We start from the raw sequence: 26,056 nt of genomic DNA, 5'->3' as shown, positions 1-26,056 counted from the left end.
ATAGCAGGAGAGGCTGGTCCTCTGAGCCCCAGTCTGCTGGAGCCTGTTGAGAAGAGCTCTCCTCCCTTCTGCTGTCGGCGACAGATGCACAGCCCCTGGGTGAGCCACTCTATAACTTGTATAGGTGGATGCATCACCACGCCAATTTGCCTAGATGCAAGAAATTCAAGTCCAACCTGAAGCTTTGTCACTTCAGACAGCCCTGGTGGTTCCCTCTCTCTCTCCCCCAGCCCTAATGGGTGAAGATGCCAAGGATGGGAAAAACCACAGTGGTGATGTTAGTGCTGAGAAGTGGCTCACCTGGGTGGTCTGAGCAGAGGAAAGAAGGAAGGAGGACTCAGCCCAGAGGACCCTCCTGGAAAATCTCCCACTTCCAGCACAGGGATCAAAATCATTTGTCATGAATGCGGGCATGTGAAGAAATGTAACTGTTATTTTCGGTGGAAAAATTAAGACAAATTCACTAATGCAAAACAAACAAAATTTGTTTTGTGCCCTCCAAACCCCAAGAGAAATGAATTCCAGGTTATCACCTCTTTGGAATTCTCTGTCCTTAGGTGAGTCTCCATTATGAGAGATGATGAGAAATAAAGGGTCTGCCCCAGGGTGGATGTGCCCCCATTGTCCTGAGGTCAGAGGCAGCAGGTCCCCTCTTAAGGGAAACTGGTTATGTGAGGCCCCAACTCCCAGAAAGCAGAAACCCCTGAGGGGCTCAGGGCCTGGGTCCTGGGGAGGTGATGCTCAGGTCACCAATGAGGAGTCCCCACTGCACTCCAAGCAGGCCCAGCACCCCCCTCACCCAGCAACCGGGCAAATGGAGGGAGTCAAGGACCAAGGACACATAAGCTCCCCCGGGCAGGGCCCCCAGTGAGCATTTTTCTTCTACCCCCAGGACCAGATACACGCTAGGCTGAGCTAAGGAGCCTGAAGGGGGGTGATGTCAGTGAATGGAAGGGACTGTAAAGTCAACTGACACAGTGGTTAATCGAAAGCGCAGAGGGAAGGGAGGCCAGGAGTCAAAATGATTCTGATAACAGGTAGAACCACAGGTGTCAAGAAAAGTCAGGAGGAGACACTTTGGGCATAGGGAGAGAAGGCAGGAGAATAGAGAGTTCTGATATGAGCATTACTGAGACTGAGGCCCAGCTAGATGATAGGCATCATTGAGACTGAGGTCCAGCCAGATGATGAGGATGGCTCATGAATTCCCTGGGCAGCTGTGGGAAGGGCCTGGGGCCAAGTCCTTGGCCCTGAGAGGGGATGACATATGGGAAGAGCAGAGGACTGGGGTCAGGGACTTGGAAAACTCTCAGGGTCAGGACTTGGAGGGAAGGGAGAGATTCCAGGCAATGGGGCAAAGAACACACAGAAAGGTAGAAGGGAAGCCAGTAAAGAAAAGGAAGCAAGGATATGAGACAGAGGTATGAGTAGTGAGGGGCCATGCCCAGGGCTGCATAAAATATGGGGACAGAATTATGCTGGCGTTTGTGGTGGTTCTTTGGATAAACCTCTAGGGTCACCATTTCTCAGAATAGGCCTGAGAAAAGAGCCCAGGCTCATCCTGAGGGACCCGGGACCAACTGCCTACACCTTCCCTGTCTAGAGGGTCTGACACAGAAATAGGGCCACAAAGTTCTCTAGAGTGAAGGGACAAGGATGCATCTCTATGCTCTATGCTATCTATCTACCAAGGTTAGTCAGCTCCAGAATGTCACCACAAATCTCAGAGAGTCTGGCCATTCTATACCAAGGGTGGTGGGAGTAGGGGGGGTGGGGGTCAGTTCATGGACCCAGCCCTGGGGAGCAGACCCAAAGCCTGCAGGGTATGGAGGTAGGAGGTGGGAGGTGGAGGCGAACCTCACCTACTTCATACCCACCCCAAGCACAGCACTGCCTACAGTGGATCTGGGAGGCATCTCAGAAGTCTGTCTGCCTCCTTGGTGAGTGAACAAGGAAGTCTTGGCTGGAAGAAGTCAGACAATGTCACTCAAGGGCTGAGCAGGCCCAGGAGTGTCCCAGTTCTTCAGACAGTCCCAGATGGTGAGATCCAGGGGTTTGTCTCTAGACCTGAAAAAGAATGACTTGGAACTGCCCCAGCACAGGCCTGGGCCTGACTCATCATCTCATGGGCCTGTCTGCTGACTGCTGGCTCAAGCAGCACTTCCCTGGACTCAAACTCCCAACATCAGAAAAATGCAGGTCATGGAATGGGGGTTGGGAGGGCTGCAGGACCACGCAGAGGGCTCTTCTCCTAGGACTGAGAATGCTGCCCACTCTGACGAGTGGCCTCTCTATTCAGCTGGCACATGAGGCTGATGGGTCAGGCCGGTGGTTGCCCTGTGCATCCCCAACCCCTGCTCACAGGTATTTTCAGTGGAGAGAGGACCCTTTGCCTCCTCCAGGCCATTTCCATCCTGTGGGATGAGGAAACGAAGGCACACTCTGAGGAGATGACCAGAGGCAGAGCAGGTGGAGCTGAGCCCCCTCCCAGCGGCTCACACCCTCCAAACAGTGCAGATTCCTCAGGGTGGCAGGAGGGCCATGAGGCTCAGAGCCTTGAGAGGCTGCTCAAGGACCAGGGCACAGATGTGTGCTATTGGATCCCTGTTCCTCAGCTGTAAAACTTGGCCCTTTCTTCCTAATATCCCCAGAGCCTCAGAAGAAGCCTGGAGCAGAGATGAGGAGGAGGATGAGCTACATGACCTTAGAGACTGGAGAGCTCCCTCCCTCCACCTTTTTTCCCTCCTCTTGAAGCATCATCCCTCACACAGCAACCCAACTAGACCTCCCATACACCCCAATCTTGACTTCACAGGGCCCTGGCCCTTGAGGAGCTCCAGCAGACCATGGCATCCATCGGGAAGGAGGGTATGTAGCTCTTGGGAAGTAGATGAGCTTGGCATCCCGGTCAGGTGAGTATCATCAGGTGTGTGGGTGGCAGGCGGTCAGAGCGCATCCATGCAGTTCATGACCAAGGACAGAGATTCAACTTGCATTTTTTAAAAATATTTTCAGTTATTTTGATGTTTGTTCAGGATGAGAAAGTTTCCTTATATACTTCCACATCCCTCCTTTCCAATTCACAGCTCTAATATGGGAAGAAAGCTTCTAAGAAATCCTGCCCTCCCCCCACCCCATCCCCACAAACCCATGTCCCAAACTAATCCATTCAAATTCTCCAAGAAGCGCCCAAACTCTTACCCCAGGAACAACTGCTCCACACTAAGCGACCTCTGGCTCTACTTCTGAGAATATCCAATACATAAATTGGATCTTTCTATAAACACTAGAAATCTAAGCACATGAAAACCAGCTGCTTTAATGTCAGTTTGCCATGAGTCCACAGGTGTCTATCCTCTCTGGCTTCAGTTTCCTCCCAAAATAACAAGGGGTTCAGATGAGACAGTGGTTCCCAGGTTTACCAAGCCTGGATCCTTTCCTTAGGTCACCAGTTGACCACATGGGATCCTGGGGATGGAACTCATGTCCCCACTGTGTGAGTGAGTCAGAGCCTGGAGGATGGAACTGAGACTGGAGGAGGTGCTAATGATGGACCCAGGCTTCCAGACAAGGGTTTGCTTCTCTCCCCAAGGTCCACAGCTCACTCACCTGAGGCCAGGAATGTCTTCCCATAGAGTTCCTTGACCTCTGGGATGGCCAAATCCCATGCATCCTGGAAGCCCCAGAAAACATCTCAGGGTTGCTCATGCTGGTCTTGAAGTAACCGGGCTTGATCATAGCCACCTTTACCCCAAAGTAGGAGAGCTCCCTTCTCAAGGCCAAGAGGCAGAGGGACAAGGCATTCAGAGCCTCAGGAGACAAACAAAAAACAATAAAATCTCAACACAGATTGGGGTGGAATAAGCTTGAAAACTTGAGGAGTTGTGAAGTGCAGCAGCCAGGGAGAGAAAACTCATGATGATGGTATTACTTCTGCATAGAGTTTGAATATTTTTCTAAAGAGTTTACATATATGGGCTTATCAGCTCTAAATTCTACCAACTGTGCTGTAGGGCACCACTTATATGTTATCTCCTCCTATTCCCCTCACATGTATTCAGTCCCCAGAGTTTGCCCATTTTACTTCCTCCATACTCCTCAGTCTCCTCCCTCCCGTCTCCTGCTCTAGCCAACAACCTGGCCATCTGTCAGCTGGGTTATTGTAACTGTCCTCTAAGGAGCATCTCCCTGCCTGTGGTCTCAGCTCCCCAGCATTCAGAGCCATTTTCTGCTCTGTAGCCAGTGGGGTCTCTAGAGGCTGCTTTGACTATTTTAGCTCCCCCGATTAAATCCCTTCCATGGGGTTCCATTGCCAACAGCAAGATGGTCCCCAACCTGCCCAGGGCCCACATTCCTCCACAAGCCCACCCATGCCCACCTGCCCCTGGTGGACCCCACAGCATAGGCCATCAACAATTACTCACCCTGGGCCTAGGCTGATACCATTCCCTCATCCAGAAAGCCTTCCTGCCTTACTCTGCCAGGTTGCCATGTTCCCAAGTTCAGTTCTTCAATCCTCAGCTCAGACCCTTATCTCCCGGACCCTCCCCTCATTCTGCTGACTGCCAAGGTTACCATGGCTAACTTAGTCACAACCATCAAAAATGATGGTCATGGCATTTCTGTATCTCTTGTCCCTTTCTCAGCTGTCAGACTTTTTAGGTAAAGGATCAAATCTTCTTGAACCCAAACACATTTATTGAACACTCACAGAAGTGCCCAAGAAGTATCTGTTGATTCGAGTCAAATGTTCTACCCCCAACTCAAGGGCTCCCTGAAGTTGAATATCACAGGGGTTATGGACATGGGCTCTGTGGCCAAATAATCCAGGTTCCAATTCTGCTTCAGATACTTTCTGATTGTGGGCCCTCATCCAAGGCAGGGATAGATTGAAGCAAACTCTCTAGTCCTGGGGCCCATCCTGACACCCAAAACTTAGAAAGGTGCTTCCCAATGAAAGACCTACACAGAGAGAGGGGTTGGAAGGAAGGGCCTCTAGGTCTGTGAAGAAAGGAAACCCCTATAAAAGTCCCCCACACACAAGAAGCACAGAAGCAGGAGGAACCAGGGAGGGCCCCTCTGCCAGGCCAATACCTGAAGGAGTCTGAGAAGGCCTCCACACCATACTTGGACATACAGTAGCCCCCACCCAAAAGACTCAACAGGCCCATGACGCTGAAGACATTGACCACATGGCCCCTTGCCTTCCAAACTAGGGACAACAGACTCAGGGTCACCTCCATTACCCTCAACAGGTTCACGTCCAGTATCTTCATGGAGTCCTGTTTGGTCAGCCAGTCATTGGGTGCTGTGGGCGTGGAGATGCCGGCATTATTCACCAGGCCCCAGAGACCTGGGAACAGTGAGGGTGAGAGGGCAGCACTGTGCTGGGCCCATGAGTGAGGACCCAGCTGTGGTTCCAAATCACCTTCCAACTGAGTTTTTTAATTGAGTCAACAGCAATGTGCCACAACATATAAGGGAGAAGAGTTCGGGAGAGGAACTGTGGGCATGGTGGCTGTAGGGTGTCAGGGTTTGGATATTCTTTGAGCTATTGGAAGGCAGAGATGGTCCTACTCATTTCTCTGCTCCTCAGTGCCTGGCACTCAGTAGGTAATAAACCCATCTTTATTAAGTGCATAGACAGAGTTTGGGAAAATAGAGTGCTGTTCACAAATATCATATAGGAGAGAGACAGAGACAGGTAGAGAGGAATGATAAGAAACAGAAACGAAGGGAAAACTAAGAAGAGAAAAGAAAAGGGAAATGAATGAAAAAAGAAAAGAAATACCAAAAAGAAAAAAAACATGAATTAATCACTTTCTGCAAGCTGGTTGGGAAAGACACACTTGAAAACCCAGGGTAGGAGAATTTAGAGAACAGGGTTGCATTGGACATCAGGGGACAAGCTTTGAAACAACCTGCATCAATTCCAAGGCAACACCAAGGCTTTGAAAATCAAAACATTTTGGGAATCTTCTCAGTAAATAAACACAAAAGAAATCTGGGTGGTATCTCTGCCCCCATTGCTCCTTCAGCCACTCGGTGGCCACAGCGATGCTCTCAGTCTTGGTGACATCCAGGATCACTGTCTCCAGCCTGTCTGACGTCTGGCCCATCAGCTGCTCGGCCCCCTGCTCCGTCAGACACGCAGCCAGAACCCTCAAGCCTCGCAGGTCCAGCTGCCTGGCCAGCGGGTTCCTGAAGCCCAAGTCACAGCCCATGATGAAGACGAACTTGTCCCGGAGGTGGCTCACCACCTGCCTCTCCAGGTACCAGCGCAGGAGGTAGTACAGGCCCAAGAGAACTGCCAGGCACAGTCACATGGCTTTGCAGAGAACAGTGCCAGAAGGCTACAGTCGTACTAGAGTTCCAGCGCTCTCTGCCTTGGAGTCCTCAGATATCTTCCTGATCACACTGGAGTCCCCTCTGATCTAGATCTTATAGTTCAAACTGTCTGTGCTTATGTCAACCCCACTCAGTAAATGTTTACTTCTGTGACATTCCAAATGATTCAATAAGTCAACGCTTTTTAAGGTATATAATATTAAAACATACTGTTCAACGGCATAACATTCCCCGAAGTCTCTATAACCTCATTTTTATAATGAGGAAGGTGAAGTAAGATGACCGGGAGATACCTCCCACTCCAATTTATACTCAGCCCAGAAATCTGCATGACTTTGAACAGATGCCTTCTCCACTGAGTCCATACTCAGACCATCATGAGAAGAGTGGACACATAAAGAGTCGGGGTCTCAGGAAGCACTGGGACATCAAGGGAATTCCTGCCCTGCACACAGTAGGTGTTCAGTAAAGATTAGCAGAAAACATAAGACTGGGGTCCAGAAGTGACTCCCACTCTCCTCTACTGGAGAGTTGGGGGAGGGGATCTGGACCAGGGGACCCGGGGGTTGGCAGAGGATGGACGGTGGTGACTCTAAAGGAGGGGACAGAGGGAGGACCACAGAGAGAGGTTTCTGGTGAGAGAGAGACTAGATGTCCCCAGGGAAGGGTCTGGGCCCCACCTGTCCCTTAGACACCTCTCCTTGTTTGTCCATCCTGTGTCTAATCCTGGGAACCCAGGTCAGACAAGCCCCAGAAAGACACATTAGCCCCTCACTTCTGTGGATGAAGGATGACCTCACTTCCCTCTTCAAATCCCTCCTCAGGTCATCCCATTCACCCCTTCTCCTCTGTGAGATCACCTGACTCTTCCTCTCGTAGGCACACACCCACTGCTGCCCAAGGCATCGGTCCCAATCACTGGGCCTGTGTAAACTTTTCAACTTTTATTTTCAGGAAAATATAATCAATGGAAATGCATGGTTTCAAGACAAAACAAAAATTGGTTTCTGTGTCCTCTGTCAGGACCCCTATTGAGGACAGCCCTTTTCCAGCCAAGGTCTGCTGAGTTGGCACCTAGGCTGATGTGTCAGGCTGGTGGTCACCCTCCACACACACCCCTGTCTACAGGTATCTTCGCGGGGGAGGGACCTTTACCTCCCCCAGACCACTTTTATCCCGTGGGAGGGGGAGACTGGCCAGGGCCAAGGCACACCCAGAAGAGGTGGACAGGGGCAGAGGGTGGGGGGCCGAGACCCTGCCAGCTGCTCACACCCTCCCCAAAGTATGGATTTTTCACAGCTGCATGTGGATCATGAGGCACTGAGAGGCCACTCAAGGAACAGGACACAGACGTGAGCTATCGACCCCTGTTCCTCAGCCACAAAACTTGTTCCTTTCTTCCTAATATCCCCAGAACCCTAAGTAATGTCCCAAGAGAAGCCTGAGGAGGAGATGGGGACTGAGGTGGGATGGGTGTCCCCGGTGACATGAGAACCCCTTTCTCCACTTTATTTCCCTCCCTCTGATGCATCCCCTCCCCACACAGTCCCCAACTTCCCCCTACCTTGCACCCCACTCTTTGGTTACAGGGCCTTAGCAGGCCATGAGGCACCCCAATACATCATGAGATCCACCAGGAAGGTGGGCATGTAGCTCACGGGGAGGTAGAAGAGCTTGGCGTCCCAGCCAGGGGAGTATCGGGTGTGGGGGTGGCAGGCGGTCAGGGCATGCTCCATGCAGTCGGTCACCAAGGACAGATCCTGGCTGCACTTTGTCTCCCACAAGCCAACTGATTTCATGCCTGTCCAGAATGAGAAAGAACCCAGATATATTCCCACCTCCATCCACTCTCACTCTGGGATCAACTTATGGAGCAATGTTTCTAAGAATCCCTAGACCCCCTAAATTGAATCCACCTAAATTCCCAAATGAGTGCCCCAACTCTTACCCCAGGAACACATGGTTCCACACCAAGGCACCTCTAACTCCATTCCTGAGAATGTCTGGATTACATAAACTGCAGGTATCTACAAACAATAAATCTAAGGACATGAAAACCAGCTGTTTTAATGCCAGCTTGCCATGAGTACACAGGTATCTTCCATATTTGGCCTCAGGTTCTCCCCAAATAACTAGAAGTTCAGATGAGACAGTGGTCCCCAGGTCTACCAAGCCTGGATACTTTCCTTAGTTTACCAGTTGACCACATGGGACCCTGGGGATGGAGCTCATGTGCCCACTGTGTGGGTGAGTCAAAGCCTAGAGGATGGACCTGAGACTGGAGGAGGTGTTAATGGTGGACCCAGGCTTCCAGACAAGGGTTTGCTTCTCTCTCCAAGGTCCACAGCTCCCTCACCTGAGGCCAGGAATGTCTCCGCATAGAGTTCCTTGACCTCTGGGCTGGCCTGATCCCATGCTGCCTGGAGGCCCCAAGAAATTGCCTCAGGGCTGGTCACAAAGGTCTTGAAGTAACCAGGCTCGATCATCGCCACCTTCACCCAAAAGTAGGAGAGCTCCTTCCTGCAAGGAAGGCAGGCAGAGGGGCAAAGACTTCAGAGTTTTTATAAACCAAGACACAAAAACACACACACAAAAATAAGACACCAATACAGGATTGCAGTGCGATAAGCAGGAAACTCTGGGAGTCTGTGAAGTACAGAAAAGCCAGAAGGAGAAATCTTATGATGATGTTATTCTGTACAGAGTTTGAATATTTTTCCAAATATTTTATATACATGTGCTTACGCTTCTAAATCCTACCAGTTGAGTTGCAAGGTACCACGTAAGTGTTATCTCCTCATATTCCCCTCACATCCAATTTATCACCAGGTTTTTAATATTTTATCCCCTCCGTACTTAATTTCCTCTCTCCCCTATCCTAACCAGTCTACTCCCTGGCCATTTATCAGCTGGGCTGGTGTAATTGGACCCTAAAATGCATCTCCCTACCTGGGATCACTCCCCTGCCCCATATTCAGAGCCATCCTCAGCCCTGCAGCCAGTAGGGTCTCTACTGCTGATATGATTAATTACTTTCCTTGACTAATTGCTTCCATGGGGTTACACTGCAAACAAGGCTCCCCCAACCTAATATCATAGCAGTAATGTAGGTGGAGCACACTGTAGCCAAATTATATCGGTGACAATTCTACCTCACTTTCTGATTGTGGGCCATCTTCCAGGGCAGAGTAAGTTCATTCAAACTCTACAGTCATCAAGTCCATCCTGACACCAAGAACTTAGAAAGGAGCTTCCCAATGAATGCCTGGCAAAAGCAAGAGAGAAAGTTCTGGAAAAAAGAACTCTAAGTCTGTGATGAAAGGAACCCCCTGTAAAAGGCTCCCCCAGAAGCACAGAAGCAGAAGGACCAAGGTGGGAGGGAGGGTCTCTGTCCCAGGCCATAACCTGAGGGAGTCTGAGAAGGCCTCCATGCCATATTGGACATGCAGTAATCTTCACCCCAGAGGGACACGCGGCCCATGACGCTGGAGACGTTGACCACACGGCCCCTCACCTTCCGCACTAGGGACAGCAGACTCAGGGTCACCTTGATCACCCGCAACAGGTACACGTCCAGTATCTTCATGGAGTCCTGGTTGGTCAGCCACACACTGGGTGCAGTGGACATGGAGATGCTGGTGTTATTCACCAGGCCCCAGAGTCCTGGGAACAGCGAGGGCGAGAGGGCAACACCATGCTGGACCCATGAGTGAGGACCCAGCGGAGGTTCCAAGTCACCTTGCACCCAGTGAGGACTTTAGGAGAGAGGCCGCAGGGGGAACGGCTGGAACAGAGACCAACATGCTGCCTGCGGGTCTGGGGAGACCAGACCCTGTAAGTGGTTGGAGGACAGAAGGTGCGCCGCCCTCCTGACTCAGTCTTCACGCCCAGCCCACTGCCTGGTGACAAGGGGCAAGCACCCCAGATTGGATGAAGGCAGGGACAGAGGCTGAGGAAATCTAGTGGGTCCATAGTCTGGAACTCGGAGGCTGAAGTTTTGGGTTTTCACAGTCCATGTTGCCCTTGCAGACATTATCAATATTCACCTACATTTTCAGATTTTCTGACAGCTGCAGGACTGAGTGCTCAACAACCAGTATGAGGGAAAGAGAGGGAAACAGAGAGAGACAATGAGGAAGGGAGGGGAAGAGAGGAAGAGAGGAGACAATGGATAAAAGACAAAAACAAAAAAGATGAGAAATATTTGGGTGTAGATTGACTGGGTAAAACAGACCTGAAATCTCAGGTTTGGGAGAACATGTCGACAGGCCTGGTATTGACCTCTAGGGCCTGGCCTTGAAATACCCGCATCAATACCGAGCAGTGTTCCTGCAGGAATCTGAGGAATTCCATGGGGTAGACTTTCAGGGGGAGGCAGGGCTGCCTCTATTAACCACCCTCCCCCAAATCAGAATTTACACTTTGTCCCAGAAAAATCCACTCTCTCCTCCCACCCACACAGGAGGCGACTCTGACCCCATGACTCGCAGTTCACAGTTCACCCAGCTTCATGGAAACCTCTCTGCAAGACTCAAAGACACATACCAAATACTTAAACACTTACCAACTAATAGAACTCAGGGCAGAAGAGCAGGGTCAGGGGAGTTGGGTACAGGGTGTTGGAATTATTAACACACAGAGTTAGTCCCTCCCCTGCTCAGTACCAAGCCTGCCCTTGTAGGAATGTATATTCTCCCACCGTATTTGACACCAAAGACCCAATTAATATACATGGTTACAACGTAGGGAATTGGGTAGAAAGAAGTTTACCAAGACATCATTTATGTTGAATCCAATGAATAAAATGTGGGAAACAATTACATTCATGCCATGAGGTACTTTTTACCAAGTAGTGCTATTCTAAAGTATAGAACATTCTCAATCATTATTTATAATGTTTTTGAAGAAATTTTTGTTATGTGTAAATTTGTTCAACTTCTTTCAGTGGAAAATTAGGATACAAATTATGTACAAAATGTAATACCATGTATGTCAAAATGTTATCAGTACTTATCTGAGGGTGGTGTGAATTGGGGTAACTTTAGTTTTTATCCATGTACTTTTCCCGTTTTTCACAATGATCATGTTTTAAATCTATACTTAGATAAAAGAAATTAAAGTTCTTTCCTTCTACCATAAAACCCACACACATAGAAAAATGAAAAATGAAAGAGAGAAAAAGTGATAGTAGTTTTCTGACCTTCCTTAGACAAGTCCTGACAGCTCAGTGTTGTCATCTGAAAATGGGTGACATTCAAACCGAAGTAGGACGACTACGGGTCACCAGCAAGAACATGATCAAGTGCTGAGAGCACAGCCCAGCTCCAGCGCTGCCCCCCAGCCCCCCATGCAGCCTTCCAGACAGAGCAACCGTCTCCACCCCTCCTCCAGAAAGTGCACCCTGGTCACTCAGCATCAAGAAACTCAGACCTCCTGCTGAGAGAGGAGGGGACACCAGACAGGAAGTCTGCAAGGACACATTCTCATCAGGGAAAACTCTCCCCCAGGCTGCAGAGCCTCAAGGTTGGGAGGTTGGTGTGGGATGGAAGAGGCTTGGCTGGTAAGCTGGGTGAGGAGAAGAACACAGGGAGGACTTCAAGTCCTGGAAAACACCTTGGGAATCTCCCCAGGCAGCTGTCATGGGGTCTCCACTTCACAGAGAGGAATCAGACTTGAGAAATATGGGTGGTACCTCTGTCCATCACATGTTCCTTTACCCACTCGGTGGCCGCAGTGATACTCTCTGCCTTGGTGACGTCCAGGATCACCGTTTCCAGCCTGTCTGACGTCTGATTCCTCAGCTGCTCGGCCCCCTGCTCCGTCAGACACGCAGCCAGAACCCTCAGGTTCTGCAGCTGCCTGGCCAGCAGGTTCCCAAAGCCCAAGGCACAGCCCGTGATGAAGACGAACTTGTCCTGGAGGTGGCTCACCACCTGCCTCTCCCGGTACCAGCACAGGAGGTAGTACAGGCCCACGAGGACCACCAGGCACAGCCACATGGCTTTGCTGGGGACAGGCACAGGCAGGCTGGGGTGAAACTCGAGTCTGGCTAGTGTTGAGACAGAAAGACTTAAGAACACACACAATGTTGATTGGCCAACCAGCCTCCAGGCTCTCTGTCATGGAGTCCTCAAGATTTTCCTGTTCACCCTCTTTGGTGAGTAATACTGATTCTGGCCCCAATGTTAATGCTTTTTAGTACATTTACACCATTTCTAATAGATGTCATTGCATTTCCAACACAACCCCTTGAGGATCTTTTACAACCACCATTTCCAGGTCCTCCCACTCTTCCCTGTTTCCCCCTGTTCACCTCTCCCCTCCCCACGCACCACATTGGACCTTTATGTCCTTGGTCTCATGGTTCACAGCTATCTTCTTCCCTTTTTCCTGCTCAGCCTGGGACCAGGGTCTCCCTTACCTACTGGAGATTCTTACAAGGGGAATACACGTGGAATCAAGACACAAGTGGCTTCAAAACCCAGCTCTGCTGCCAACCAGCTGTGTGACCTTGGGCAGCTGGCTTAGTCTCTGAGCCTGGTCTCCTCCTCTGGCTCAGCTCACAGAATTCACTCCTGAAAGACTAAGTCCCTCTCAGCCTCTCTAGGATTCGAAGGGGAAGGCAAACGAGAATAAGGTCTCTCCTGATGAAGTGGTTCTCTGGGCCAGAAAGGTGTTCAAGAGAACAGCGGGGGTGTCTGATCTCAGAGGCAAAGAGAGGGGACAAGAAGGGAATGGGGGGGACAAGAAGGGAATGGGAGTGACACACGCAATGGTGAGACGTCTCCCAGATGCTGGGCCAGTTGTTGGAAGGACTCACACAAAGCTGGTCTACCAGTTGTTCCCCTTTCACTCTGTGAAGATGCCCTGCCCACAGCCCTGGGTGCCCGGCTCCATTGCCCTCTGCCCCTCCTGTGCTGAGTGAGGCCCTGCCCTGCCCGGCACCACACCCTGAATCTAGACCATTCAGACACTAAGAAAAGACTGGCAGAAAAGACTGATTTGAACAGGGATCATGGGATGGGGTGTGCAAACCTCCCCCGATCAGGGAGGTCTGTAAAGCCCAATAATTGGAAAGAATCAGGTCAGTTGTATCAGGGTGATGATGGAGAAGAGGAGGGAGCTGCCCCCTCAGGAGATTAAAGAAAGGACCAGAGGCTGGACCCCAGAACAGCTGTGCATGCAGGGACTTTCACAGTGAGGTGGAGGACGCCATTCAGTAACGGGGGTGGACCCCTCAAGGGCACAGAGCTGGTGAGTGGGGCAGGGACAGAAGGAGCCTGGTTCACTGCGCTGGGCATCTCCTCACTGTCCACACTTACCACAGCTCTGACTGGTAAGTCAGGAAATACGAGAGGCACTGGGAGGGAAGGAGCAGATTCCCCAAGCAAACAGAGACTCAAATGCCCCTGGAACCCACCCCAGCAGCCAGCAAAGACAGACAGGGGCACAGATTCAGCCTTTAGTGGGAACTGTCAAGTGCAGGGAGCTGACTGTAGTCCTGAAAGTGTTTGTCCCTCAGGTGGGAGTTGGCAGCAGTAATAGAAAGGCTGGTCCTGCAGAAACCAGCCTGTGCCTGCTTCCTGGGTGACCACCAGGACCTTCCTACAGGGGCTTCCCAAAGGGTGAGGACGAAGAAGGCAAGGATGAAGGATGGTGTCCTGGAAACTGTGTGGAAACGGTGTCAGGAAGCCGGGGCGGCATGCAAACCCTAGGCAAACACAAACCCTACTAAGGGAGAAGGTTGTGGTTTCTTTACTTGAAAGAAACAGGAGATTTTTTTTTTCTCAGTGACAAAAAATTCCTTCAACTATAAATTCCCAAGGGGCCATACAGCAGACACGTCCCAGCCGTCATGCCATCTGCTTCACTCTTGTGAACCCTGAAAGTAATATGACTGCTCGTGGGGGTCTCAGCTGTTTCAGACTACATTCCAGGTGGAAACAACCACAGGGAGGTACAGAGAGAGCAGTAAGAGAAAGGAGCCTGGGGTGACGCTCACTCACCTGGGAGCTGCAGGGGTCAGAAGAAGAAATCTTTCAGAGGCGACCCTGTCAGGGAGACTCTCTGACAAAGATCTCTGCATCTATGGTCCAGGGAGTTGCAGCTGGCCCAGATTCCGAGGCTGCACCTGTGAGCCTGTCTGTGCTGGAGCAGGGGTCGCTCTGCCCAGTCTCAGTAAGACCACTGTCAAGGACAGGGCATCCCACACCATCCCCTCTTCTCATCCCAGGTTGGGTCCCCTGAAGGGGGGAGAGGCGTAGGTAACCAAAGGGGGCTAGAAGGTGCCAGGAGTGAGGGCTAATTGTGCAAACTCTTTTCCAGCCCTACATGTCTGTAGTCCCCCTACTGGAGTGAGCTCCCAAAATGGGGAGACAAATCCCGCCTTCAGGCACTGAATATCTGATACTTGGAGGAGATGAGATTTTCAGTGGGGAATCACTGATCCTTTGTCAAAAACCACTGGGACAGCCAAGGGGAGGATTAGGGAAACTTCCTTGTGACAGCCGCATGGACCCTCATGGAATGGATTCCAGCCCCTTCACACGTCCATCAGACCAGACCTGGTTCCCTCCCTAAGAAAGGCAGCCTGGAAGGAGGAGGAATAGGGATCTACGGAAGGTCTAGGGTAAGGATGTGGGCTGGTGTGCATTGCACTTCTTTTTTCAGTGCTTTTGTTGTTCCATCTTGTCTAAATTGGGGTCCTTGAGTCACAGTTCACACTGCGGGCCATGGAACCCATCTCAGTGCAGCCCTGCACCCCCTGTAAGACCAGCAAGGAGGGCCAGGGCTTTGTAATCTCACAAGCTCTCTGACATTCTGGAGAGGATTCCTGGGGCTGAGTCCAAACCTCCTGAACACATACCCCCAAGGCATAAAGTGAATCAATGATACTTTATTTGATTTCAGTTTGTTTGGTGTGACTGGCTGGGTGTGTGTGTGTGTATGTGAGTGTTTACGTGTATAAATAATAATTTGAAAAACAGGAGTCTTCAGATTAAGCATGAAGCTCTAGCATGCATTCAAGCAGGTGAACTTTTCAACTATAATTTTAAGGAAAAAATAATCAATGGAAATTCTTGTTTCCAAGATAAATCAAAGCCCGGTTTCTTTGTTCTCTGACAGGATCCCATTCCAGCCAAGGTCTACTGAGTTGGCACCTAGGCTCATGAGTCAGGCTGGTGGTCACCCTCCACTGTCAACACATACCTTCAGGCAAGAGGGGCCTTTATCTCCCCTGTCCATTTCTATCCTGGGAGAGAGGGAGACTGGACACGGGAAAGATACATCTGAACAGGTGGACAGAGACAGAGCAGGGGGGACTGAAAACTCCCAGCTGCTCACACCTTCCCCAAAGTGTGGGTTTTTCACAGCTGCATGTGGGTCATAAGGCACTGAGAGGCCACTCAAGGAACAGGACACAGACGTGAGATAATGAGCCCTGTTCCTCAGCCATAATACTTGTTCCTTTCTTCCTAATATCCCCAGAGAACTAAGTAATTTCCCAAGAGAAGCCTGGGGACTGAGGTGGGATGGGTGTCTCTGGTGACATGAAAACCCCTTTCTCCACTCTATTTCCCTCTCCCTGATGCATCCCCTCCCCACACAGTCCCCAACTTCCCCCACCATGCACCCCAGTCTTGGGTTACAGGGCCTTAGCAGGCCGTGGGGCACCCCAGTACATCATGAGATCCACCAGGAAGGTGGGCATGTAGCTCATGGGGAGGTAGAAGAGCTTGGCGTCCCAGCCAGGGGAGTATCGGGTGCGGGGGTGGCAGGCAGTCAGGGCATGCTCCATGCAGTCGGTCACCAAGGACAGGTTCCCGGACCATGATGGCTTCAATAAATTAGACGTCTTCATGACTGTCCAGAAGGAGACACCATCCAAAATATTCTCATTTCCCAATGCTCCCACTTTCAGATAAACCTGACAGTTTCTAAAATTTCCTTTCTCTTCCAAAATCATACTCCAAATCAAATCCATGAATTTCATTGGAGTGTGTCCTAACACTTACCCCAGGATCTCTATCCACACTAAGCCCCCTCTGGATCTATTCCTGGGAATATGTCCATTACATAAACTGGAGGTCTTTGCAAACACTAGAAATTGAGGCACCTGAAAAAAGCTGGTTCTAACACCAGCTTACCATGATTCCACGGGTGTCTTCCCTCTCTGGTTTCAGTTTCCTTCCCAAATTAAAAGAGTTTCAGAAGAGAAGCTGGTGGCCAGGTCTATCAAGTCTGAATCCTTTCCTTGGGTCACCAACTGACCACACGGGACCCTGGGGATGGAGGTCATGTCCCCGCTATGTGGGTGACTCAGAGCCTGGAGGATGGACCTGAGACTGGAGGAGGTGCTAATGATGGACCCAGGCTACCAGGCAAGGGTTTGCTTCTCTCCCCAAGGTCTCACTCACAGTTAGCCACGAACTTCTCTCCATAGAGTTCCTTGATCTCTGGGCTGGCCTGATCCCATGATGCCTGGAGGCTTCCATTAAACACCTCAGGGCTGGTCATATTGGTCATGAAGTAACCGGGCTCAATCATCACCACCTTCACTCCGAAGTAGGAGAGCTCCCTCCTGCAAGGGAGACAAGCAGAGGGGCAAGGACTTCAGAGGTCCTCTTGCAAAACAAAACACGAAAGAACAGTAAGACACCAACATAGGATTGGGGTGGGATAAGCTGGAATTTCTCAGAGGTTGTGAGGTACAGAAGCCAGGGGGAGAAAACTCAGGATGATGGTATTGCTTCTGTATAGAGTGTGAATATTTTTCCAATTAGTTTACATACCTGTGCCTATCGGCTCTAAATCCTACCAGCTGTGCTACAAGGCATCACTTAAATGTTATCTCCTCCTATTCCTCTCACCTCCAATCAATCACCACACTTTGCACGTTTTATCTTTCCCATACTCCCCAGTCCCCTCTCTCCCCTCTCCTGCCCTGCTAACCCCCTGGCCGCCTGTCCTCTAGGGAGCATCTCTCTGCCCGCGATATCAGATCCCCCACATCCCAGCCACCCTCTCCCTGCAGCCCGTGGAGTCTCCACACTGATTTGATTAAGTAGCTCCCTGGATAAATGGCTTCATGGGGTACACTCCCCACAGGGCTCCCAGAACCTAAATACCACAGCAGTTGAGCACATGGAAGGGCTGCACAGCCAAATAATATCAGTTACAATTCTGCCTCCGACACTTGGTGACTGTGGACCCTCACGCAAGGCAGGAATATGTTGAATCAAACTCCTTAGGCCTTGCACCCACCTGGACACCCAAAAGATAAAAGGGTGCTTCCCAGTGAAAGACCTATACAGAGCAAGAGAGAGGGATCTAGAAGGAAGGGCCATTAGGTCTCCAAAGAAAGAAAATCCCTGTAGAAGGCCCCCCAGAAGCATAGAAGCAGGAGGACAGAGGAAGGGCCTCCATTCCAGGCCATTACCTGAGGGAGTCTGAGAAAGCCTCCACGCCGTACTTGGACATGCAGTAACCTCCACCAAAGAGGGACACGCGGCCCATGACACTGGAGACGTTGACCACACGGCCCCTCGCCTTCCTCACTACGGGCAGCAGACTCAGGGTCACCTCAATCATCCCCAACAGGTTCACGTCGAGCATCTTTACGAAGTCTTGTTTGGTCAGCCACTCATTGGGTGCCATGGGCGTACAAATGCCGGCATTATTCACCAGGCCCCAGAGTCCTGGGAACAGTGAGGGCGAGAGGGCAACACCATGCTGGGCCCATTAGTGAGGACCCAGTGGTGGTTCCAAGTCACCTTGCACCCAGTGAAGACTTTAGGAGAGAGGCCGCAGGGGGAACGGCTGGGACAGAGACCAACATGCTGCCTGCGGGTCTGGGGAGACCAGACCCTGTAAGCAGTTGGAGGACAGAAGGTGCGCCGCCCTCCTGACTCAATCTTCACGCCCAGCCCACTGCCTGGTGACAAGGGGCAATCACCCCAGGTTGGATGAAGGCAGGGACTGAGGTTGAAGAAATCTAGTGGGTCCATAGTCTGGAACTCGGAGGCTGAAGTTTTGGGTTTTCACAGACCATGTTGTCCTTCCAGACATTATCAATATTCACCTACATTTTCAGATTTTCTGACAGCTGCAGGACTGAGTGCTCAACAACCAGTATGAGGGAAAGAGAGGGAAACAGAGAGAGACAATGAGGAAGGGAGGGGAAGAGAGAAATAAAAGAGACAGTAGATAAAAGGCAAAAAAGGATGAGTAATATCTGGGTGGAGATTGGCTGGGTAAAACAGACCTGAAATCCCAGGTTTGGGAGAACATGTTGACAGGCCTGGTATTGACCTCTAGGGCCTGGCCTTAAAACACCCGCATCAATACTGAGCAATGTTCCTGCAGGAATCTGGGGAATTCCATGGGGGGTAGGCTTTCAGGAGGAGGCAGGGCTGCCTCTGTTTACCCATCACCCTCAGAGCACAGAGTTCACCCCCTACCCCAGAAAATTCCATGTTCTCCTCCCACCCACACAGGAGTCCACTCTAGCCCCATTTCCTTGGTGCAGATTCACCCAACTTAATGGAGACCTCTCTGCAAGTATCAAAGACACAATCCCAAGGTTTTAAAGACTTGGTAACCATAGACCTCAGGGTGGCAGGAGCAGGCTATTGAGGGATGGGGTAGGGCTGCCAGAAGTATCCACACAGAGAGTTGAGTTCCTCCCCTACTCAGTAACACATGTGCCTTGTAGGAAGAATATTTTCCAACCATTGTCATCAAAGGCACAATCAACATACATGGTTATAGCGTAGGGAACTGGGTAGAAAGAAGTTTGCCAAGATATCATTTATGTTGAATATGATGAATAAAAGGTAGGAAATAATTATGTATCATATCATGAGGTACTTTTTAGTAAGTAATGCTATTCTAAAGGGTAGTATATTCTCAATCATAATTTATTAATTTTTGGAAGAAATTTTTATTATGTTGTAAATCTGTACATCTTTCTTTAGTGGAAAGAAAATGATACTAATATGTGCAAAATATAATACTATGTCAAAATATTATCAGTACTTATCTCTGGGTGGTGAGATTTTGAGAGTGTTTGGTTTTAATGCCTGCACTTTTCTGAGTTTCCACAATGATCATGTTTTAAATTATACTTGGATGAAAGAAATTCAAGTTCTCTCCTTCCCCTGCAAAACAAAGGCACAACTGTAGTAATTTTAAAAAAAAAAAAGGAGAAGAAAAGAAGAAAAACAGAAAACAAAGAGAGAGAGAGAGAGAAAGTAACCCTTAAGTAGTTTTCTGACCTTCCTTAGACAAGTCCTAGCAGCTCAATGTTGTCATCTGAAAATGGGTGACATTTAAACCCAAGTAGGACGACTACGGGTCACCAGCAAGAACATGATCAAGTGCTGAGAACACAGCCCAGCTCCAGCGCTGCCCCCCAGCCCCCCAGCCCCCCATGCAGCCTTCCAGCCAGAGCAACCGTCTCCACCCCTCCTCCAGAAAGTGCACCCCGATCACCCTGGTCACTCAGCATCAAGGAACCCAGACCTCCTGCTGAGGGAGGAGGGGACACCAGACAGGAAGTCTGCAAGGACACATTCTCATTAGGGAAAACTATCCCCCAAACTGCAGAGCCTCAAGGTTGGGAGGTGGGTGTGGGATGGAAGAGGCTTGGCTGGTAAGCTGGGTGAGGTAAAGAATGCAGGGAGGACTTCAAGTCCTGGAAAACACCTTGGGAATCTCCCCAGATAGCTGTCAATGGGTCTCCCCTTCACAGAGAGAGAAGAAATAAACAGAAAAAAGAAATGTGAGTGGTACCTCTGTCCCCGACACGCTCCTTCACCCACTCAGTGGCCGCAGCGATGCTCTCAGTCTTGGTGACGTCCAGGATCACAGTCTCCAGCCTGTCTGACGTCTGGTTCCTCAGCTGCTCGGCCCCCTGCTCCGTCAGACACGTAGCCAGAACCCTGAAGCCTCGCAGGTGCAGCTGCCTGGCCAGCAGGTTCCCGAAGCCTGAGTCACAGCCCGTGATGAAGACGAACTTGTCCTGGAGGTGGCTCACCACCTGCTTCTCCCGGTACCAGCGCAGGAGGTAGTACAGGCCCACGAGGACCGCCAGGTACAGCCACATGGCTTTGCAGGGGACAGACACAGACAGGCTGGGGTGAAACTCGAGTCAGGCTAGTGTTCAAACTGGAGGACTAAAGAACACACACGATGTTGGTTGGCCAACCAGCCTCCAGGCTCTCTGGCATGGAGTCCTCAAGATTTTCCTGTTCACCCTCTTTGGTGAGTATTATTGATTCTAACCCCAAACGCATGCTATTTGGTACTCTCACAGCATTTCTAATACATGTCATTGCATTTCCAACACAACTTCTTAAGAATGACAATACTTTTCCCAACCACCTCTTCCTGGTCCTCCCACTCCTCCCTGTTTCCCTCTACCCACCTCTCCCCTCTCCACCCCACGCCCAAACGTTGTAACCCTTATATTCCAGGTTTCATGGTTCACAACTATCTTCTTCCCTTTTTCCTGCTCAGCCTGGGACCAGGGTCTCCCTTACCTACTGGAGATTCTTACAAGGGGAATACACGTGGAATCAAGACACAAGTGGCTTCAAAACCCAGCTCTGCTGCCAACCAGCTGTGTGACCTTGGGCAGCTGGCTTAGTCTCTGAGCCTGGTCTCCTCCTCTGGCTCAGCTCACAGAATTCACTCCTGAAAGACTAAGTCCCTCTCAGCCTCTCTAGGATTCGAAGGGGAAGGCAAACGAGAATAAGGTCTCTCCTGATGAAGTGGTTCTCTGGGCCAGAAAGGTGTTCAGGAGAACAGTGGGGGTGTCTGATCTCAGAGGCAAAGAGAGGGGACAAGAAGGGAATGGGGGGGACAAGAAGGGAATGGGGGCGACACACGCAATGGTGAGACATCTCCCAGGTGCTGGGCCAATTGTTGGAAGGACTCACACAAAGCTGGTCTACCAGTTGTTCCCCTTTCACTCTGTGAAGATGCCCTGCCCACAGCCCTGGGTGCCCGGCTCCATTGCCCTCTGCCCCTCCTGTGCTGAGTGAGGCCCTGCCCTGCCCGGCACCACACCCTGAATCTAGACCATTCAGACACTAAGAAAAGACTGGCAGAAAAGACTGATTTGAACAGGGATCATGGGATGGGGTGTGCAAACCTCCCCCGATCAGGGAGGTCTGTAAAGCCCAATAATTGGAAAGAATCAGGTCAGTTGTATCAGGGTGATGATGGAGAAGAGGAGGGAGCTGCCCCCTCAGGAGATTAAAGAAAGGACCAGAGGCTGGACCCCAGAACAGCTGTGCATGCAGGGACTTTCACAGTGAGGTGGAGGACGCCATTCAGTAACGGGGGTGGACCCCTCAGGGGCACAGAGCTGGTGAGTGAGGCAGGGACAGAAGGAGCCTGGTTCACTGTGCTGGGCATCTCCTCACTGTCCACACTTACCACAGCTCTGACTGGTAAGTCAGGAAATATGAGAGGCACTGGGAGGGAAGGAGCGGCTTCCCCAAGCAAACAGAGGCTCAAATGCCCCTGGAACCCACCCCAGCAGCCAGCAAAGACAGACAGGGGCACAGATTCAGCCTTTAGTGGGAACTGTCAAGTGCAGGGAGCTGACTGTAGTCCTGAAAGTGTTTGTCCCTCAGGTGGGAGTTGGCAGCAGTAATAGAAAGGCTGGTCCTGCAGAAACCAGCTTGTTCCTGCTTCCTGGGTGACCACCAGGACCCTCCTACAGGGGCTTCCCAAAGGGTGAGGACGAAGAAGGCAAGGATGAAGGATGGTGTCCTGGAAACTGTGTGGAAACGGTGTCAGGAAGCTGGGGTGACATGCAAACCCTAGGCAAACACAAACCCTGCTATAGGAGAAGGTCGTGGTTTCTTTACTTGGAAGAAACAGGAGGGTTTTTTCCTCAGTGAACACGAGTTCCTTCAACCATAAACTCCCAAGGGGCCATGCAGCAGACATGTTCCAGCCCTCATGCCATCTGCTTCCCTTTTGTGAATCCTGAAAGTAATATGATGGCTTGTGGGGGTCTCAGGAGCTTCAGACTACATTCCAGGTGGGAACAACCACAGGAGGGTACAGAGAGAGCAGTAAGAGAAAGGAGCCTGGGGTGACACTCACTCACCTGGGAGCTGCAGGGGTCAGAAGAAGAAATCCTTCAGAGGCGACCCTGTCAGGGAGACTCACTGACAAAAATCTCTGCACCTTATGTCCTGGGAAGGGCAGTTGGGCCAGATTCCAGGACAACACCTGTGACCCTCATGTGAGCTGGAGCTGACGCACACACCCCCGGGCGTAGCCCAACAGCATCTCAGTGGGGACCACTGTCAAGCGTAAGGCCATCTCCCACCCACTCCCTCTTCTCCACACAGGACAAGTCCTCTGAACGGGGGGAGGTGTAGGTAACAACTGGGGGAGCTGGAAGGGGTGGAGAGTAAGGGCTAACTGTGCAAGCTTGCTTCCATCTCTACACATACGCAGTTCCACTGTCTGGAGTGGAGACCCAAAAATGTAGAAACAGACCAGGGCCTTCAGGTGTTGAAGATCTGGTGCTCACAGGGGATGAGGGTTGCACAAAGGGCAACTATGCGACTCACAAAGGGCCAGGACAGCTGAGGGAAAGAGTGACAGCAGCTTCCTTGTGGCACTCCCCTGGATCCTCATGGCATGGGTTCCAGCCCCTGCAAAGGTCCATCAGACAAGACCTGGTTCCCTCTCCAAGGAAGGCAGCCTGGAAGGAGGAGAAATGGGGCTGTGCTGAGGGTCTAGGCTGAGGACGTGGGCTGGTGTGCATTGCACTTCTTTTTCAATGCATTTGTTGTTCCATCTTGTCTGAATTGGGGCCCTTGAGTCACAGTCCACACTCTGGGCCGTGGAACCCACCTCAGTGCAGCCCTTGCCTCCCCAGCCCTGTATAGGACCAGCAAGGAGGGCCAGGGGTTTTAATCTTACAACTTCTCTGACATTCTGGAGAGGATTACTGGAGGTGAGTCCAAACCTCCTGAACACATAGCCCCAAGGCATAAAGTGAATCAATGATGCTTTATTTGATTTCAGTTGGTTTGGAATCTGGCTCTGTGTGTTTCTCTGTGTGTGTGTATAAATAAAAATATGAAAATCTGGGGTCTTCAGATCAAGTATGAAGCTCTAGCTTTGCATTTAAGAGGTAGACATGATCGACCTTGAGGGGCTGACATGACAGCCTTGAAGGACTCAGAGATCCTTGAGGAACCTCCTAGCCATCTTTGTCTCTTCAGCGGTCCCCTGTCTGACACCAAGGGCTCACTACAGGCTTGAGTTTCAGTGGCCCTGCAACTTTTGAACTCACTCTCTGCTCAAAAATAGTGATACTGTTCTATAACATAAGGTTCCCCTAAAGGCTCCATACCCTCGACTTTGAACAAAAGGAGAAAAATATTCAGGTTTTTTAGTTGACACTTGGAGAGGTCCCTCCCACTCCAATTTGCACTCAGCCCAGAAATCTGTATGACTTTGAACAGATGTCTTCTCCACTGAGTCCATACTCAGACCATCATGAGAAGAGTGGACACATAAAGAGTCGGGGTCTCAGGAAGCACTGGGACATCAAGGGAATTCCTGCCCTGCACACAGTAGGTGTTCAGTAAAGATTAACAGAAAACATAAGACTGGGGTCCAAAAGTGACTCCCATTCTCCTCTACTGGAGAGTTGGGGGAGGGGATCTGGACCAGGGGACCCGGGGGTTGGCAGAGGATGGACGGTGGTGACTCTAAGGGAGGGGACAGAGGGAGGACCACAGAGAGAGGTTTCTGGTGAGAGAGAGACTAGGTGTCCCCAGGGAAGGGTCTGGGCCCCACCTGTTCCTTAGACACCTCTCCTTGTTTGTCCATCCTGTGTCTAATCCTGGGAACCCAGGTCAGACAAGCCCCAGAAAGACACATTAGCCCCTCACTTCTGTGGATGAAGGATGACCTCATTTCCCTCTTCAAATCCCTCCTCAGGTCATCCCATTCACCCCTTCTCCTCTGTGAGATCACCTGACTCTTCTTCTCGTAGGCACACACCCACTGCTGCCCAAGGCATCGGTCCCAATCACTGGGCCTGCGTAAACTTTTCAACTTTTATTTTCAGGAAAATATAATCAATGGAAATGCATGGTTTCAAGACAAAACAAAAATTGGTTTCTGTGTCCTCTGTCAGGACCCCTATTGAGGACAGCCCTTTTCCAGCCAAGGTCTGCTGAGTTGGCACCTAGGCTGATGTGTCAGGCTGGTGGTCACCCTCCACACACACCCCTGTCTACAGGTATCTTCGCGGGGGAGGGACCTTTACCTCCCCCAGACCACTTTTATTCCGTGGGAGGGGGAGACTGGCCAGGGCCAAGGCACACCCAGAAGAGGTGGACAGGGGCAGAGGGTGGGGGGCCGAGACCCTGCCAGCTGCTCACACCCTCCCCAAAGTATGGATTTTTCACAGCTGCATGTGGATCATGAGGCTCTGAGAGGCCACTCAAGGAACAGGACATAGACGTGAGCTATTGACCCCTGTTCCTCAGCCACAAAACTTGTTCCTTTCTTCCTAATATCCCCAGAATCCTAAGTAATGTCCCAAGAGAAGCCTGAGGAGGAGATGGGGACTGAGGTGGGATGGGTGTCCCTGGTGACATGAGAACCCCTCTCTCTACTTTATTTCCCTCCCTCTGATGCATCCCCTCCCCACACAGTCCCCAACTCCCCCCTACCATGCACCCCAGTCTTTGGTTATAAAAAACAAGGAATGTCACTCATCATCCGGTTCTACAAGGATTAAGTCATTAGTCACTACATTGCTGACCTACAATATACCTTGAAAGGAATTCAGAACAAAGATCAGGATGAGGAACTCTGCTCTGGGAAAATAGCAAACAGGCCCTTAGAAATATTTCTGGAGAAATTCTTTATTACCATGGAATCTTGCATTTTTCCATACTTAAGAAAGCATGAAAATCATTAACTGAGATATCTGTTCCTTGTGACTAGGAGTAACCTTCTACCTAGATGTATGCTTGATTGCACATACCCCTCAACCAAAATCACATAGTTGCTGGTTTCTCCTTCTGCCTCTTCGGGGCAGGTCCTCAGAGGTATCTGAGAGACTCTACCCTGGGCCATAGTACTCAGGAAGACACTAAATCAACTCAACTCACAGCTCTTACATTGTGGGTTTTTTTTTTCAAGTTGATGGTTTCAGGGCCTTAGCAGGCCTTGGGGATCTCCAGTAGATCATGGAATCAACCAGGAAGGTGGGCAAGTAGCTCATGGGGAGATAGATGACCATGCCATCACAACCAGGTGAGTATTGGATCTGGGGGTGGCAGGCGTCAGGGCATGATCCATGCAGTCCCTCATGAGGAGATATTCTCAGATCATCTTGGCTTCAGTATTTCAATTGACTTCATGACTATCCAGAAGGAGACGCCATACAAATATATCCTCACTTCCCAATCCTCCCACTTTTAGATCAACTTCAGGAAAAAGTTTCTAAAAAATTCTTGGTCCCGCCAAATCATGTTAAAAATCATTCAAGCAGTGTGTCCCACCTCTTACCCTGGGGTCACACTCCACACTAAACCCCCTCTTGCTCTATTCCTGAGAATATGCGCACTGCATAAACTGAAGGTCTCTACAAACACTAGAAACATACGCACCTGAAAACCAACTTGCCATGAGTATGGGTATCTTCCATTTT

At 50.6% G+C, this 26,056-nt stretch overlaps 2 protein-coding genes and 1 pseudogene across 2 annotated transcripts; all 3 read right to left on the bottom strand.

Moving 5' to 3' along the window:
* Positions 1 to 2,809: 2,809 nt before the first annotated feature.
* On the bottom strand, positions 2,810 to 6,326 carry LOC103008840 (retinol dehydrogenase 16-like; annotated as a pseudogene).
* Positions 6,327 to 7,931: 1,605 nt separating this feature from the next.
* Positions 7,932 to 12,347, bottom strand: LOC103009132 (retinol dehydrogenase 16-like). The gene is given in 5 exon segments (XM_028165867.2): positions 7,932 to 8,149; positions 8,705 to 8,868; positions 9,754 to 9,787; positions 9,790 to 10,011; positions 12,041 to 12,347. Coding segments are annotated over 5 exon segments (945 nt in total).
* Positions 12,348 to 15,994: 3,647 nt separating this feature from the next.
* LOC103009423 (retinol dehydrogenase 16-like) lies at positions 15,995 to 20,455 on the bottom strand. The gene is made up of 4 exons (XM_007179630.3): positions 20,143 to 20,455; positions 17,789 to 18,047; positions 16,767 to 16,930; positions 15,995 to 16,212 (listed from the first exon to the last, which is right to left on the bottom strand). Exons 1-4 carry the CDS (start codon positions 20,453 to 20,455, stop codon positions 15,995 to 15,997), a joined length of 954 nt encoding a protein of 317 aa, XP_007179692.2.
* Between the last annotated feature and the right edge of the window lie 5,601 nt (positions 20,456 to 26,056).

This window comes from Balaenoptera acutorostrata, chromosome 11, assembly GCF_949987535.1.
Source record: "Balaenoptera acutorostrata chromosome 11, mBalAcu1.1, whole genome shotgun sequence".
NCBI lineage: Eukaryota > Metazoa > Chordata > Mammalia > Artiodactyla > Balaenopteridae > Balaenoptera > Balaenoptera acutorostrata.
Note: the sequence above shows the minus strand (reverse complement) of the source record. Positions and strands in the feature narration are given on the sequence as shown.